The sequence below is a fragment of the Ahaetulla prasina genome, chromosome 10 (assembly GCF_028640845.1).
Source record: "Ahaetulla prasina isolate Xishuangbanna chromosome 10, ASM2864084v1, whole genome shotgun sequence".
Lineage (NCBI taxonomy): Eukaryota > Metazoa > Chordata > Lepidosauria > Squamata > Colubridae > Ahaetulla > Ahaetulla prasina.
Window position 1 is genome coordinate 34,018,592 of NC_080548.1, and position 16,560 is coordinate 34,035,151.

General features: G+C 56.5%; 1 protein-coding gene across 9 annotated transcripts in view; it reads left to right on the plus strand.

Moving 5' to 3' along the window:
- Positions 1–16,560, plus strand: part of SPTBN4 (spectrin beta, non-erythrocytic 4) — a 33,425-nt gene that overhangs the window by 10,581 nt on the left and 6,284 nt on the right. For 6 of the 9 annotated variants that reach the window (XR_009156565.1, XM_058195339.1, XM_058195336.1 and 3 more), the window contains 16 exons: positions 158–295; positions 934–1,314; positions 1,443–1,824; positions 4,277–4,479; positions 5,705–5,795; positions 7,051–7,221; positions 9,672–9,935; positions 12,368–12,592; positions 12,909–12,998; positions 13,318–13,596; positions 13,914–14,044; positions 14,118–14,322; positions 14,627–15,004; positions 15,113–15,357; positions 15,460–15,598; positions 16,372–16,456. Coding sequence is in view for 8 of the 9 variants with exons in the window: in XM_058195339.1 (XP_058051322.1) it covers positions 158–295; positions 934–1,314; positions 1,443–1,824; positions 4,277–4,479; positions 5,705–5,795; positions 7,051–7,221; positions 9,672–9,935; positions 12,368–12,592; positions 12,909–12,998; positions 13,318–13,596; positions 13,914–14,044; positions 14,118–14,322; positions 14,627–15,004; positions 15,113–15,357; positions 15,460–15,598; positions 16,372–16,456 (3,407 nt within the window). In the remaining variant the exon portion in view is untranslated. The other 3 variants (XM_058195340.1, XM_058195342.1, XM_058195343.1) reach the window with 3 other exon arrangements.

The following is a 16,560-nucleotide window of genomic DNA, read 5'->3' on the forward strand; positions in this document are numbered from 1 at the left end:
AGTGGAGAGAAAGATGGGGATGGAGTTGTTCGGGGCCCAAACGCCTTGGCCTTCTTTTCTTTGTTGCTACTTCTTCTGTTCCCTCCTGCCCCCTCCCACCCAGGTGGGCTGTCCTTTCACGGTGAGTTGGGCTGATCTCACCTCCCTTCCCATGCAGGTTTGAAAGTCTCGACCAAGAAATGAACAGCCTGATGGGTCGCATTCTGGATGTTAATGAAATTGTTCAGCAGCTGGTTGAAGGGGGCCACCCTAGTTCCTCTGAAGTCCGATCCTGCCAGGATCATCTCAACAGCAGGTAGGAAGTGCCCTGCTCTGGAGGGAGAGGGCAGTCCAGCTGAATGTCTGGCATGAAGGCCAGCACCCTCCCCTCTGAACCATGTACAGCTTCTGCTATTTTGTCCCCAGAAAACCCTTCAGGGACCTAGGTGCTCCTCTCTCTTTTCAGATCTGGGTCCCTTTGGACTGCTCCACTGAGAGCAAACAAGGAAGGAGGGACAGGCTGCTGGAGATGCTCAGGCAATTGCCCCATCAGCTCAGTGCAGCTTCCCTTCTATCCTGCCTCCCACAACCCCTGGACACTTGGCCAGGGGTTGCCTGAGCCAAACACTGCAGGAAGAAGCAGTTATATCTCTTTCCTCCTGCAAGAAATCCCTGCATGCTTGGCCAGGAGAGGACGACCTTTCTTACAACTGGGCACTGTACCGTGTGTCCACCATCTCTGTCCCACGTTCCTTGCTCAAGCACTGAGCAGAACTCTAAACAGGGACTCTGGTGCTCGGTCACAGCTGAACACAGCCTTACTCCCAAGGCCCAGACCCTGCTGGCCTACCCAGGTGCTGGACAGAGGGGGCCAAGCGTGTCTCTTCTTCCCATACCCTCATCATGATCTTTCCCATGCTTGTCACCCTTTTTCTGGTCCCGTGGGGTGACTAGGTGGAACCGAGTGGTGGAGCTGGTGGAGGAGAAGAAGAACCACCTTGGCTCTATCCTGAATATCCAGAACTACCTGCTGGAGTGCAGCGAGATCAAGTCTCAGATCCAGGAGAAGCGCAAGGCCATTGAGTCCACCCAGTACAACAGTGGCGACCTGGGCAGTGTCCTCTCGCTCCAGCGCCGCCTCTCCACCATCGAAGCAGCCCTGGTACTCCTGGAGCCCCGGCTGGTTGAGCTGCAGCAGGAGGGGGAGTCCTTGGCCACCACCCACCCTGCCCAGGCCATGGAGGTCCTCATGCAGTTCGAGGAGATCAGCGAGGAGTGGGAGGCTTTGAAGAAGACACTGCAGGGCTGCGAGGACTCGCTGACCGTGGCCAGCAGGTCAGCGGGGCCAGTGGCTGAGGGATCAGGGCATGGGGCTCGCCACAGGTGGCCAACAGGAGTGGTGGAATTGGAGAAAGCCAGGGAGGCCAATCTTGGCCTCTCAGTGCCCTGGCCTCTCCTTGCAGGCTGCAGCAGTTCATCCAGGACCTGGACAGCTTCCTGACCTGGCTGGTGAAGACCCAGGCAGCCGTGGCTTCACCTGGGGAGGAGCTGCCAGGGGACCTCTCGGAGGCCGAGCAGCTACTGCACCACCATGCTCTGCTCAAGGAAGAGATCAGCTGCTACGAGGAGGATTATGCTAAGATCCAGGCTGTCAATGATGTGCTGGCACTGGAGGAAGCTGAGCTGCCCTACCTGTCCCTCCAGCAGTGGCTGCAGAAGCTGGAGGTGGGCTGGAACAAGCTGCTGGAGAGCTGGGAGCACCGCCGGGAGGTCCTGGTGCAGGCACACATCTTCTTCCTCTTCCTGCGTGATGCCAAGCAGGCCGAAGTTTGTCTGTACAATCAGGTAATCTTCAATGCGGCCTGGCATCGCTCTCCTCTGCAGCGGGACAGATGTGGCACAGCGCTGCCCCTGAGCTGTGGTGGAAACTGAGGAGGCAGAACTGGGAGGGCCTCCTGCCTCCCAGTCACTCCTCCTCTGGCTTCGGAGGAGGCCACCCACTTCCCTGCTCCTCAGCCCTGGGGAGCTCAGAAGGGGCCTGCTCTGGAGGGAAGCTGCCCTGAGGTGCTTGGCCAGCCCATTCGGCCCCGTGGTACCCATGGGACTTGTCCAGGTCTGCACCATCCCTTGACTGTCTGCTCCACAAAAGATGGGTTATTCCAGCTTTCCCCAGGCTTTGGTGGCCTCTGAAGAGTTTGGCCAGCGGCTGAGAATGTGGGGCTTCTCCCCAGATGCAGAGAGGCTGCCTGCTTGGGGCTAAGGGGGTCAAAGTTGCCAAGCCAACCTTAGTCAATTTGAGGTTAGGGGCAGAGCGGAAGACACTCTGGCTTGGCAGGACATGGGATCTCTGAGGTAGTTTCACTCATACCCACTGAAGCAGTGGTGAAATCTACTTACCTTCACTACTGGTTTGGGTGTGCTCCTACGCGGGAGTGCACGCGCTCTACGCCTTTTCTGTGTATGCCCAGAACCTTCTGCACATGTGCAGATGATTTAAAAAATGGGATGTAATGACGTCTTGGCAGGTGGGCAGAACCTTCCACCACCAGTGCTGCTGGTTTGATGAGCCAAATAGAAGTGGCGGGGATTTCACCGCTGCACTGAAGGTGTGCAACAGGTTGAGTGTTGCTGGGTTTGTACAATAATTTGAGTTCTACACTGCCAGATGGGCAGTTTGCAAAGGGCTAACACTGGCTAATCATAGCAGAAATGGGGTAGCTTCTTTTCTGACCAACAGATTTTATTAAAAGGCAAGAAAGTCTTCCTGCACCTCACCAGACCTTAGATTCTGGTGTGCAATCCAGGATTTTAAAAGGCAGCGAGGCAGGGTGTGTGTGGGTCATGCGGGGCCTTGCCTTGTTGGAATTCCTCTTCTCTGCAGGTCTGGGGGCTGGCAGCTCTCTCTCTGTGTGTGTGTGTATGGAATTCTCACCAGCAGGCACAACCAAGTCTGTGGCTGGACTTTCACAGAATGCCCACCTTTAACATACGCTAAGCCCCCTTAGTTAGTTCTCAACAAGGAAGATGGAGCTGAGCCAGTTCTTTTAGTTTTCTAACAAGGGGATGAGGGGAAAATCAGTTTTTCCTTCATAAATTTGACTTCTGACAAGTGTAAGCTCTTATGATAGAGCATAGGATTTCTGCCTGCTTATATTACTGGTTCTATCTTCAAGGGTGGGGTGGCCTTACATTGTCAGGGTCGTTGTCTTCTCAGGTAAATTATGGCAGATTTCTAGATGCATTTTAAGCCTTTGTATGCCAAAAGAATAATAGTGTTGGTTGGGCATTTGGTGCTTGAAAACATTCTGGACAGTTCTCTCCTATATCCTTTTTTAAAAAGAAGAAAGCTTTTGCAAAGAAGTGAGCCAAGCACTGGGTGGAGATCACAGTTGTCTTCCTTAAGGAAGATATTGCGGTTTCTGCCTGGGGACATGCTGGTGGGGAGGAGCAGGGTTTTCTTCTGGCTTTCATGCCATTGCAGAGCAGAAGGACCATGTCCATATCAGAGGGTTGCAAGGAGTTGGTACAACTGCAGGCCCACCATCCCTGAGGCTGGGCCCCGATCCGAACAGGGGTGGGATGGGGGGCAAAGAAAGAGCAGTAGCCCATGCAGAGTTGCCTTTCACACTTGCCCTCCGTGCCCCCGCCCCCGCTTCTTGCCTTTAACCATAAAATCCAATTTCCATTGTATCTTGGAGTCTGGGCAGAGGGTCATTCAGATTTGGGTTTTCAACCAGTTGTGTCACAGACCCTTTTTGGGGTGATGGGCTTGCTGGGTTAACTCTGAATGCAGAAAACTTGATTTGTTTGCACAATGTTTTCCTCCCATTTCAATATTAAATAAATTCTGATATAATATTTTGCCCTTTTATTATCTGCAGCCTTGACCATATCAGCCTTTTCATCGGCTTGCCCTGATCACTTTCCCACCTAGACCAAAAGGCAGAGAGTTGTGCATTTTCTACCTGGCTGCCTTGTAGCTTCATCCAGGGCACGACCACCTGCGTTTAAAACTTCGCTGCATGCTAGCCTTATCTGTGTCATGCTGCTTCTGGTTTTGTTTTCATGCAGGTTTATCTTGTGCACAGCATCCTGATGTTTGCAAAGCCTTCAACCAATGTGTTAAGGTGGGGAGGGGGCCCAGCCTTGTGGATGATGCAATTGGAAGTCTCCTGGCCCCCTGGCCCGGCTTCCACAGTTTTTGCAGAGAGTCTACATAGGAGCAGCTCAACCAGCTGAAGGGAGCAGGAGGATTTTGACGGCTGCGGTCTCAGCCCCCTCTTTGGCATTGTTGCAGGAAGCCACGCTGGCCCACACAGAGCTGCCCACAACAGTGGAAGGGGTGGAGAAGGCAATCAAGAAGCAGAAAGAGTTCATGAGCACCATGGAACTTCAGATGCAAAAGACCACTGTGGCTCTCAAGGCGGGCGAGAGCCTGATTCGGCAAGGCAACCCCTATAGTGAGCGGGTGAAGGACAAAATGGAGACTCTCCGGGCAAAGTAAGCAGGTGGTCAGCAGAAGCCCCCCCACCAGTGAAAAACCCACAGGACCTAGCCAGGTCTTCTGTTTCAACTCTTGCCTGCCTGGAGGGGCTAAACAGAGTACTGGGAAGTCCCTCCCTGGGTCAGAATCCCAGGGTGGCTTCATGCCTTTCTCTGCCACTCTCCCGATAGCCTAAGCTCGGCCTTGCTAACTAGGAGCAGGTGAACCCTTGGCCAGCCCAGTCATGTAGGCTTTGCGATGGGGAGAAAAGCTGCAGGATGCCCTCCCCCCACCCCCACCTCCGTAGCTCCTAGGCCTGAGAAGGGAATTGACCAAAGGGAAAAGGCTCCACACTCAAGCCCTAGGGAAATAAACACTAGTTCCTCCCCATGCCTTCTCCCACCGGGTGCCTTGAGGAACTGTGATGGAACTGTGGTCATTTGCAACTGCTTGGATGCTGCTGGTTGGGGAAGGCACCTCCCCCTCCCCCCATCTGCAGGCCAGAGATTGGCTCTCAATCTCCCTCAGATGACTGTCTGGCTGCATTCCCCACAGCTCCCAGGGCTTGGGTCCAAGCAAGGTGCTAGATCCACTAAGATGAAGGAGGGCTGCAGCAAAAGGGCTGGGGTCTGAAGGAACATGCTGGGAAGGGCTGCTTCTCCCCCTCCCCCTTAGAAGCATCTCTTTGCAAAGGGCCAAGTGCTAGTTTCTTTTGACTTCTTAATTGGTGTCAGATCCCAAATCTAGTTTCCTGCTCCAGATAGAAACAGCAGCTCAACTGTACTTATTTTTTTTAGCCCAAAGCAGGAGGGCCAGAGAAGGTGTTATTAAGGGGCCGGGTGTTATTATTACCACTGTCATCATCTATTTGTCCAATCAATATTATGGTCTTTTTGCTTATAGTGATTTGGGTTCTTAAAGAGGAATGCAGACACCGCATTCTCTCGGGTAGCATTTTTGTAGGTTTGTGAAGTGAGGGGGAGTCACTTTGACTACTAATTCAAGTCCAGCTCTGGTTTGGCTGTTGGGAGGTTAATAGAAAAGGGGCTTCTGGGAGCACAGAGACCTTCCCTGGATGTGAGGGGCTCTGAAGCCCAGCTCTGCCTCCATATCACTGAGCAGAAAGGGGGCCTGGCTGGGTCGGATACCAGGAAGGGCTAAAAGGGGGCAGGGATCCATGTGCCAGGCAGAATCCTCCTGGGGAGGAAGCTAACTAGGTTGACCAGTTTGCTCTCCTTGCAGGAGCGGACAAAATGTCCAGCTGGCCAACCTCTGGATGCTGCGCCTCACTGACCACCTGGAGCTGCAGCGCTTCCTGCAAAGCTGCCATGAGGTATGGAACCCCGGAACTCCAGGGGTGGGGTGGGGGTGTATGCCCGAGAGGCTAGAAGAAACCAGGGGCTGGAAGGTGGCAGATGTGGGAAGACTTCTGCCCCAGTTACACTCCCCCCAAATGCAGCCAGTCCTTTGGAGGGCCCCAGAAAGGATGCCAGGGAGCCTGTTCTGCTTTGGCCAGAGAAATCTGGCAGTGAAGGACCTCCCCCACTTTGCAAAAGGGGAGGGTAGTGTTGATTGTTGGGGGGGGTTCATAAGTGAATATTCGAGCATGCAGCCTTAATCTATGCCCGCAGTTCAACTAACAGGATGAGCTGGCCTATGGGGGGAGTAAGGAGGAAGGAGTAAAGCAGAAGGATCCAAGGAGCAGAGTTACTCAGAGCTTTCCCCTCTCATTTGCTAGCGAAAGGAATGTAGTTCTACCTCCGCCTTTCCTCCGCGGGCCCGGTGGACATTGCATTCGCGGGGCGGTCTATCCATACCCCCCGCCGCTGCCGCACAGCTCCCAGCCTTCCCAAGGCCTCGCGATCCACGGCTGTTCCTTCAAGATGCTAATTCGGCCTGGTTGAGCTACGGTTGCCGTTGGGAGGGGCCGGCTATGGGGGATGCCTGAAGCCCCCCCCTCCCGGTTGTAAGGCATGCAGTGACCCGGACTTTTCCATTTCCCACGGCCCTCCAAGCGAGGACTCCGCCGGGGGTTATTCTTGGGGGCGGGCGAAGAAGAAGAAGGTCGCCCGGGCACGCCCGCATTCCGGAGGCCTCCATCCGCCCTCCTCTGCGGCGGCTGCCCGGCTTGAAGCCCCTCCGGCCTTCGCTGCCCCTTCCCGAGGCCGTGGGGAGACGCTCCAAGTGGGGTGGGGGTCGCTTCGCGGCACACGACCTCCCCCCACCCCCGAGTTTTCCCCGACCTCGGAGTGGGCTGGCTGGAGGCTGGGAGAAATGAGCCCCTCTCCACCCCCCACCCGCCAAAACTGTTATCCGAAAACGAGCGCCCCCCCCTCCCTCGAACTGGGGATGAGCCGGCGGGCGGAAGGGAGGGCGACTCTGCGGCTGCCAGCTCTACAGCTGTAGCGCGCCGGCCGGGATCGGGGCACTGGGGTCCGTGACGCGGTAGGGCCTGGACTCGGCTGCAGCCGCCGGGCGGAGGCGCCTCCTGCGCAGGTAGGAGGGGGCGAAGGGAGCCCGGGCCGAGCGGGGGTGGGTGGCTCTTCGGAGCCGGGCTGAGCGCGTCTCCCCGCCTGTCTCTCTCGCAGCTGGATGGCTGGGTGGCGGAGAAAGAGGCGCTGATGGCCAGCGAGGCGCCTCGTGACAAGGACGCGCCGTCAGGGAAGCAGCCGTCGCCGGCTCCCAAGCGATGGCTCCGGCACCGCGCCTTCATGGCCGAGCTGGCGCAGAATAAGGAGTGGCTGCATAAGATCGAAAAGGTGGGTGCGGGAGGAGCGAGGCTGCGGGCTCGCCTGGCGGGGGAGGAAAGACCCTCTTGTCCCCGGCCGGCCGACTAGCTGATGACGAAGGGCGAGCTTCGGGCAGCGTGTTGCTCGGCTCAGGTAGGGAGCCCCCCCCACTCCCGCGCATTGCGTCTTGGAGGGTGTTCGGGGGAAGCTGGCCAGATGCCCGGCGCTTTCCGAGGGTTTTTGCTCTGCCTTGGCCCGGGAGCCCCGGGGGGGGGGGATGCAAGCTCCCCCCCCTTCGAATCTGGCCTGGAGGGACGTGATTCTGGGACCAGGCCGCCTGACTTGGGCTGGGAGGTGGGGCGCGGCGGCTGAATATCCGGTATATCCCTGACTTGCCAAGGAGGGGCTCATTTGCACCTGCTGGTAGGTGGAGAGTTGAGTGACATGTGCTTGAAAAGATGCTGTTTCTCAGGTGAGGGTGGATCCCTTGGAGATGGGGAATGAGAAAGAGGAAGGGGGATTTCTTGGCACCAGCCCTGAGAATGTCCGGATTAGATTGGAGCTGCTGTTTGATGTGCCATGAATGCAGAGCAGATGGCAGCAATTAGAGGGCAGCTCCTGCCCCATTGGCACCGCATGGTATAGCTGGAGATACAGGTCTCTTCTGAGAGATTGGGCACCAGATATCTCTTGCCACAGGCCCGGCATCCCTTCTTTCCTTCAGTCTGCATTCCTCTGAAGAGGTGATCCCAGTGGGCCCTGCCACAAAGTGACTGAGGCTGCAGGGATCTCAGGGCAGCAGGAAACCCTCCGCATGGCAGACCACTTGCTTTGGGTGCCAAAAATTTGTCCCATCCAGAAGGGTTCCCAGGCAGCATCCCAATACCTCCTTTTTCTTCTGTGGGAGATCTCAGCAAGCCTAGTGGAACAGGAAACCCCAGGCTGAGTGAGTGGAGGGAGGTCCATATTTTCACAGGAGATTCCTGTGAGATTCCACAGGAGATTTCAGGGGGCAGGCTTGGGGTAAACATCGACAGAGAAGCGTGTGGGTTAAACTGGCCTGCCTGCCTCCTGCATAAATCAGGCTAGCCTATCATAAAGGTCTGGCAGGCAGGAGGGGGCTGGGGTATTATGCACAACCGTTTGCCCTTGGGGGTTGGGGACTGGCAGCATTTTCTAGTGGCTCCCACCCAGAAGCTCCCTTGACAACTGGGGGTGGATCGTGTGTGCGCCACATGAGAAGCTTCCCTCAGCAGAGAAAGATGGGGGTTTATTTCCAAGAAAATAGAGCAAGCTAGCAGCCCTCCTGAAACTCCCCAAGATCTGGGCTTGTAAGTGTTGCCAAGAGCCCCAAAAGTGCACGTCTGATGTCTTGACCCTGTGGCCTGGGCAGGATGCCGCTTGCCCAGGAGCTTTGCTGGAGACTTGCAGGCGGTGCCCAGGGAGGCATTGGGCTGATGAAGCTATCCAGGTAGTTTAATGCAGCTTCCCAAGTCCTCTCCTTCCCAAGACCTCTCCTGCAAGCTTCCCAAGACACCTCCTGCAAGACCTCTCCTGCAAGGGTCAGAGTCAGGGTCAGGGAAGATGGCTTGTACACAGCTGCAGTGGGAGCTCCTGCCCTCCCTGCTGCTGCCCCCTCCCGTCTGACATAAGCCAAGGCAGCGTTTCTCTCTACTGCTCTTGTGCATCCAATGACGGCAACTCCTGGGAAGGGGGCAGGATGAGCGGCTCCCTGCTAGACGGACTGCCTTCCTTCCCCATCTCAAGGTGAGAGACAAAGGGAGTGCTGGCTGAAAGCACAGCTAGGTCTGCAGAGCCATCCTCGGGCCCTTTCAAATCCCGGAGCCAACGAAAGAGGGGAGAATGGGGTTTTCCAGGGCAAACAGCGCTGCAGTCAGCAATTCTGGGGAACCTGTGTTTAGACGAAGCCCCCAGGACGGGAGTGCATGGGTCTCCCTCGACTGGTGGCAAAAGCAGCTCAGGTTGTTGAGCCACAATGTGTGGTGGCGGTGGTGGCCAACATGCCTAGTGACAACCTGCCGCTGGTGTTGGCGAGTCAGAGGGTCAGACCAGCTGGTAAAGTTGCAAGGCCACTCGCGTGCAGGGTGCAAACAAAGCAAGTAGGAGAATTTCTTAGAGTGGTAATAAGCGACCATTTAGGAAATGAGTTACTAACAAATTCCTCTCTTATTTTCTGGGTGTGCATTTCTGACATTCCTCCTGTTACTTTCCTGGCTTCCCCACAATCCCGCAGAAACTCAAGGAATGTTTTCAGGAAGGGGCTGATGAGGAATCCAGATTCCCAAGTTGTGCCCAGAGGCCCAGGAAGCCTTGGCTCAGCTTCTCAAGGGCACACCGGGAAATATTCCTTCACCCTGGGGCCCTCCAGAGCAAGAGGCATTGGACCCAGCATCCAGGGCCATTGGCAGAATGCGTGAGGCACTGTGCCAGCTCTTCTACTTCCTTTCCCTCATCACCAGGAGGGGCAGCGGCTGATTCAGGAGAAGCCTGAGTTAGCAGAAACGGTGAGGAAGAAGCTGGGTGAGATCCGGCAGTGCTGGGCAGAGTTGGAGTCAGCCACCCAGGTGAAGGCCCAGCAGCTCCTGGAAGCCACCCAGGCCGACCGGATAGTGCAGAGCTACGTGGAGCTGGACAAGCAGCTTCTGCACATGGAGAGCCAGCTGCAGATGGTGGACGCTGGGTCAGACCTGGCCAGTGTAAACAGCAACCTCAAGAAGCTGCAGGTGGGTTGCAGGGAGTCAGCAAAGGGTCTTTGAGGAGAAGAGATTTGGGTGCTTTGAGGGTGGGTTTCCAAAGGGCATCTGGCTTTGCGGCTCCAGTTGTGGGAAGGCTTTGCCAGTTTGGACTTCTCCAGGGCAGAACATTCAGGGCTATGGCCTGGCTCAGATGCTTTCCTGAGATGCTGAAATGCCCGGACCTCTTTTGGCTTCCCAGGACAGCACTGAAAGAAAGGGCAACACACTGCAAATGAAAAAAAAAGTCAGCAGGTGCTGAAACCGGAAGCCTCCTTGATTACCTCCTGCACTCTCCAATCAGCTCTGGTTGGTACTGGGGGGATGAGGGTTGCCTGGAGTAACCCTGGACAGCAGTGAGCCAGCCTTGCCCACCCCTCCCCTCGAAAGTCTGTGAGCCCCAGGAAAGGAATTCAACAGCCAGGAGACGAGGAGAGCCTGTGGAAATGCTGGGGTGCAAAGGGATGCCTGCTTGGCTGGCCTGTTTACAGTAGTAACAGACTATTGTAGCTCTGGGTTGAAATGAGGAATTCTTGGTACTCTCTGAGCTTGGTTGTTTTCTTGCAAGCATTTCATTACCCAACTTGGTACCATCATCAGTGCTAGTCTGATGTTAATGCTACACTAGCACTGATGATGTTACCTAGTTGGGTAATGAAACGTCTGTAGAAAAACCACCAAGCTCAGAACCACAGACCCCTCTAGACACTGGTAGGTTGCCTCCCCTCTGATTTGTGGCCAGTCCTTTTGGGGCGGGGTGAGTCACCCCTTGGTTATAGGGCATCTGGCCTAGCTCTTTATGGGAAGAGCTGGTGGCATTTCTGGCACACACCACCTCTCTGCAACTGTTCTGGGTTCTCAGTTGCTGCTGCCCTCCTTTCCCATGCTTTGTCTATCGGAGTTTTTCACATTGCCCTTGGATTCCTGTTAATGGGAAAGTCTTTGGCTTCCTTGCCACCTGGAGCCCACCTTGGGAAAAGGGTCACTGAGCAGTTCTGTGGAGTTTGGAGACCAGTGGAATGCCAGTTGGGCAAAGTAGGCCATGGCCAGTTGTTGGGCTCCACCATGGCAAGAAGCTGCCCGTGTAAAGTTAGAACAATTAATAAGTGGAACGACTTGCCTGCAGAAGTTGTGAATGCTCCAACACTGGAAATTTGTAAGAAAATGTTGGATAACCATCTGACTGAGATGGTGTAGGGTTTCCTGCCTGGGCAGGGGGTTGGACTAGAAGGCCTCCAAGGTCCCTTCCAACTCTGTTGTTATGTTATGTTATGTTAAACTGGGGCCCAGAGGGGGCGATCAGAGGAAGCCCTTGGGCTTAGCCAGGCCTTCACCAGAGTTGACTCTTCAGGCAAGCTCTGGCTTCTGTTGCTGGTGTGTTGGTGGGGAGGGGCAATCTTTGTGGACCACCGAAGGAGCTACAGAATGGGGGGTAAGGCTGAGAACTGCCCCATCTGGGCTCCTGGGCACTTCTGCTGGAGCAGCCGGTCCAAATCAGACCTATTACGGAGTTGTGCTTCCTGCAGTCCGAGAGGTAAGTTGCTGCATCTGGAGGGAGCATAGCCCTTCAAGCCGGGAAGAGCTGCCCCTCTGCCTCGCCCCCCTCCCCTCTGCTCTGTGGGTCTTCCTGGGTCAGTTCCTTTGGAGGAGAAACCCCAGAGAAGCTGCTCTTGGAGAGGCACATCTGATCGCCTCAAACACGTGGAATGGAAGGGGAGGATAAGCAGCTGGTTGGGCCGTGAAGGCTGGAGGAAAGTGCCCCTGCCCCAGCCCCACATAGCTGCTCCCCACTTCCCACCTGCTGGAGATTAGCTTGGTGCCCCATAATCTTCTCTTGAGATGGTTGCTCTCATTTCTGCTTCTATCTTGAAGTTTATTTGGTTCTTTTAGAGCAGAGATGGTCTATGCGAGAATCATTATTATGGTAGTTAAACAGCCAGGCAGATGTTGAGACAGGACAGCCGCTTCCTCTCCACTGCCCCCTTTCAGTTTCCTCCCTCTTCTTGGGCGCGCGGTCTCCCTCCAGCCTCCCTTCTGCGGCATCAGGTGTTCCAAGCTTTATTCCCAAACAGGGGCAGGTTGGTTGGAGAGAGGCAGCTGAGCTGGAGCTGCCCCCAGGCTCCTCCCAGTCAGGGCGTAGACACAGCTGACTGGACAAATGACTGGGTGACCAAGCTTTCAGCTCTCGGAGCCAAGACGGAGCCAAGACGGAGCCTTCAGCAAAGATGTCAGTTCCATCTTCAGTGAATTTCACCCATCAAGCAGAACGATGATGGGGTGGTGGTAGAGGGCACTCTTCCAGCAGCCAACTTTTTCCCAGAGGAAGGCCTGGGGTTGCAGCAGAGCGCCTTACCCAGATTCACACTGGCAGAAGCCGGAGCGTGTTCATGGCTGCCAGCCAATGTCAGCCCTCTCTTTCGCAGACCCTGGAGACGCAGGTGGAGGAGTGGTCCAAGGAGGTGGGGGAGCTGCAGGCCCAGGTTGCTGCTCTGCCGCTGGAGACGGCTGGTCAGGAGATGGTGGATGACAGGCAGAATGTGGTGGGGGCACGGATCGTGCGCCTCATTGAGCCCCTCCGTGAACGCCGAAGGATCCTGCTGGCCTCCAAAGAGCTGCACCAAATCAGCCACGATCTGGAGGACGAGCTGGTAGGTGCTGGGTAGAGGTGGCAGCCAGATTGGCTTCAGGAAGGCTGATGGGGGTTTGGAGTCAGCCATCTGGGGCACCGGGCCATGCAGGACTCTTCTCTCCAGTTACAGAAATCCATAAAATGCTGGGTTTTTTCTGCCCCCCCCCCAGCCAGAAAAAGCAGCATGAAGCTCCCCAGCCAAATGACAGTCAAGAGAACTGATGCGTAGAGTAAGCTGCACTGTCTCCACACTAGAGCCCTTAGTATCAACTGGCCCCATGGGTCATATTGCTTTCAGCAGCCTGGCCCTGTTTTTGCCCTTGCTTTCCCTCTAGGTCTGGGTGCAGGACCACCTACCACTGGCGATGCTGAAAGACCGGGGGAGCAACCTGCAAAGCGTTCAGCAGCTGATCAAGAAGAACCAGGTGAGAAGGAGACGAGGGCGCTGGTCCCAAACTTTGCGGGCAGACCTGCCCAAAGAGGGGTCTTGGCCAAGAGACCGCTTGGCTCTGAAGCCAGCCCGGATGGTGGCATTGCTTCAGAAAGCTGCGCTGGCAGAGCTGAGCCTCTGAGTCCCAGCCCAGAGCCCCTTCTCCCACAGCCTAAATGGAGAGTCAGTTGGTAGTTGCAAAGGATGGTCCTTCACCCTGCCTCCCCATCCCTGGGGCTGGACCTGGCAGCCAAGCTCCATTCTGGCTGGAGGCTAAAAATCAGCTACCCCCAACTCTCTGTCTCTGACACCAGAACCTGCACCGTGAGATCCAGGTGCACAAACCTCGAGTAGATGAGGTGCTGGTGCGAGCTGGCGGCATCGCCTCCATCCAGAGCCCCGAGGTAGACACAGTGCGGCTGCTCTGGGAGAAACTCTCTGAGCTTTGGGGCACCCTGCAAGAGGAGACGGAGCAGCGGCAGCAGCTGCTGGACGCCACCTACCAAGTGGAGCAGTACTTCTTCGATGTGGGGGAGGTAGAAGCCTGGCTGAGCGAACAGGAACTCTTCATGATGAACGACGAGAAGGGCAAGGTGAGCCTCCCCTCTGCCCTGCGCAAGGGAAGTGGTTAACCAGCCAGTGGAGGGGGTCTGCTGGCTGGGGAGCAGCTCCCTTTCCCAGGCTTTTCCCAGGAGCCCTTGAACAGTCAAAGCCGCCCCTCTCTTCAGACTGCTCTGGGGATCCTGCGCAGGCCTGGTCCTTCTGGCTGGCCGAAAGAGAGGCACTTGGGGAAAGCAGCCTTCTCCAGCTGTGGGTCTGAGGCCACCCACTTGTGGGAGGGACCACCAGGGCAAATAGGGATTAAGTGAGGGGCCTTCCCACGCTCTCATCCCTGGAACCTTTTTTCTAGGATGAGCAGAGCACGCTGCAGCTGTTGAAGAAGCACCTGATGACCGAACAGACAGTGGAGAACTATGCAGAGACCATCGCCCAGCTGTCGCGTCAATGCCGGTCCCTGCTAGAGCTGGGCCATGCAGACAGGTGGGGCCCTGACCTTCCCGCCCCTTGCCTATCCCCCTTACCAGCCACACTGACCAGCTTGTGTCCTTGCCAGCGAGCAGGTCAGCAGGAGGCAGTCCCAGGTGGACCGGCTCTACGTGTCCCTGAAGGACCTGGTGGAGGAGCGTAAGGCTAGCCTGGAGCAACAGTATTGGCTTTACCAACTGCACCGTGAGGTGGACGAGATGGAGCACTGGATTGCTGAGAAGGAGGTGGTGGCTGGCTCACCTGAGCTGGGGCAGGACTATGAACACGTGACTGTGAGAAAGGGCAAAGAGCCAAGGGCCCGGAAGTGGGAGGGGGACCCTGCATGGGGGATAGCAGGCCCACCAAAAGCTGGCTTCTTGTGAGCTGCTCGGTGAGGCCGCAACGTGCTTTGCCCTTGCCTAGGAAATCCTCTCAAGCCTTGTGCTGGTTCCAGAGCCAAAGAGGGGCAGAGAAAGGCAAGGAAAAGAAAATGGCAAAAACGGCATGTCCAGAATGAAGAAAGCAAGGAGGGTTTTGGCTGCTGTTGCGTAGGACACACCAGTACAATCTGCATAGCTCTCTCTTTGTTTTGCACAGTTGCTGCAGGAGAAGTTCACCGAGTTTGCCAGCGAGACTGGCACTATTGGCAATGAGCGGATCTTGGCCATCAACCAGATGGTGGATGAGTTGATTGAGTATGGGCACATGGATGCTGCCACTATTGCCGAGTGGAAGGATGGGGTGAACGAGGCCTGGGCAGACTTGCTGGAGCTGATGGAGACCAGGGCACAGATGCTGGCTGCCTCCCATGAGCTGCACAAGTTCTTCAACGACTGCAAGGATGTCCTCTCCCAAATTGAGGAGAAGAAGCAGCGCCTGCCCGCAATTGCAGCCCGGGAATGCAAGACCTCGGCTGGGACTCTGCAAAGGATGCTCAAGTCCTTTGAGCATGACATCCAGGTGCTGGTGGCCCAGGTGAGTGGGGAGGGCACAGAGCTCAGGGAACACTCACCCCGGGAACAAGCAAGCTCCCAGGTAGGATCATATCTTCCTGTTCTGGGGGCGGGGACGGATGGATGGCAGGTACGGCAGCTGCAGGAGGTGGCAGCCCAACTGCAGACGGTGTATGCGGGTGAGAATGCTGACGCCATCGCCACCAAGGAGCAGGAGGTGATGCGTTCCTGGAAAGAGTTGCTGAGCTCGTGTGAAGATTGCCGGCTGCAGGTCACCACCACGGCCGATAAGATCCGTTTCCTGAACTTAGTGCGAGACCACATTTCCTGGATGGATATCCTCCTCTGCCAGATTGGTGCTGGCGAGAAGCCCAGGTACTGCCAAGGGCAGGGAGAGTAGCCCCGGCCTGCCCTCAGAGGGAGTGGCGCCGGCTCCTCATGGCCCTTCCGCTCTCCCCACGCCATCTCTGTGCGCAGGGACGCGTCCACCGTAGAGGTGCTGATGAACGACCATCAAGGCCTGAAGGGAGAAATTGAGGCTCGCAGCAAGTCCATTTCCGCCTGCGTCGATCTGGGCAAGACGCTAGTGCTGAACAGAAGCCCGGCCTCCGAGGAGGTGAGTCTCAGGGCCCATCGCAGGGCCAGCAGACGGGTGGGCCCACTGTGTGTGGGGGACAGGCGACACCCCAGATGTGGCACCTGGAGTGCTTGGGGGATTTAGCATATAGGGGCTCACTTGGTTGCTGAGGTTTGTCAGAGGTTTTCCTCAAGTCCATCGCTGAATGTAGGTCTTAATCTGCACAAGGAAACTGCAGGGAGGAAACAACAGGCGGGGGGGGCGGATCAGCTACCCTGGACTTGCTGAGGTTGTGTGGGGGGATCCAAGCCCATTCTGTGTCAGGTGGGAGGGGGGAAGATGTTGTGTGGCCTTCTCCTTCCAGAGCCTCCCACAAAGCGAGAAGTGGGGGGGAGCGAGAACCGTTGCTGATGCAGCTCCCCTGGCCGGAGCCAGGAGCCAAAGAGGGATTCCTCTGCGCATGAGCAAACTGCCTTTGCTCTGATGATTTCAGCGGGAAGCACGTGTGAGAGGAGGTGCCTCCAGGACTGTTACGGACAGCACAGTACAGCCCTTCCGAGGGCAGCAAGCGGGCCAGGGAGGAGGGCAGCTCTGTTTGCTCGCCAGTCTTTGGGTTTCCAGCCTTTGCCTGGCCTAACACCAGAGAGAGCCGAACTACCCCTGGGTCTGGGGGCAGAGGGGCCTATGGCGAGTGCCCGGCTTAAGGCACTGAGCAAAGGCAAAGCTTTCCAAGATGGTGGCGGGGATCCTGGAAGGTTCAAATTTGCGCCCCTCTCCCCCTCCCAGCCAGGATTCTCTTGCTTGCAATGCAGATCAAGCTCCACCTGGAGAAGCTGATGACCAAGAAGAAGGAGATGGTGGACAAGTGGGATCAGCATTGGGAGTGGCTGCAGCAAAGTGAGTCCTCTTGTCCCGCCCCTCTTCCCAGCGGTAAAGGCCAAGGAGAGAGTCGGGCTGTGGGACCACCAGAGGAGCAGCAGCTTGGAGGGCAGCAGTAGGCG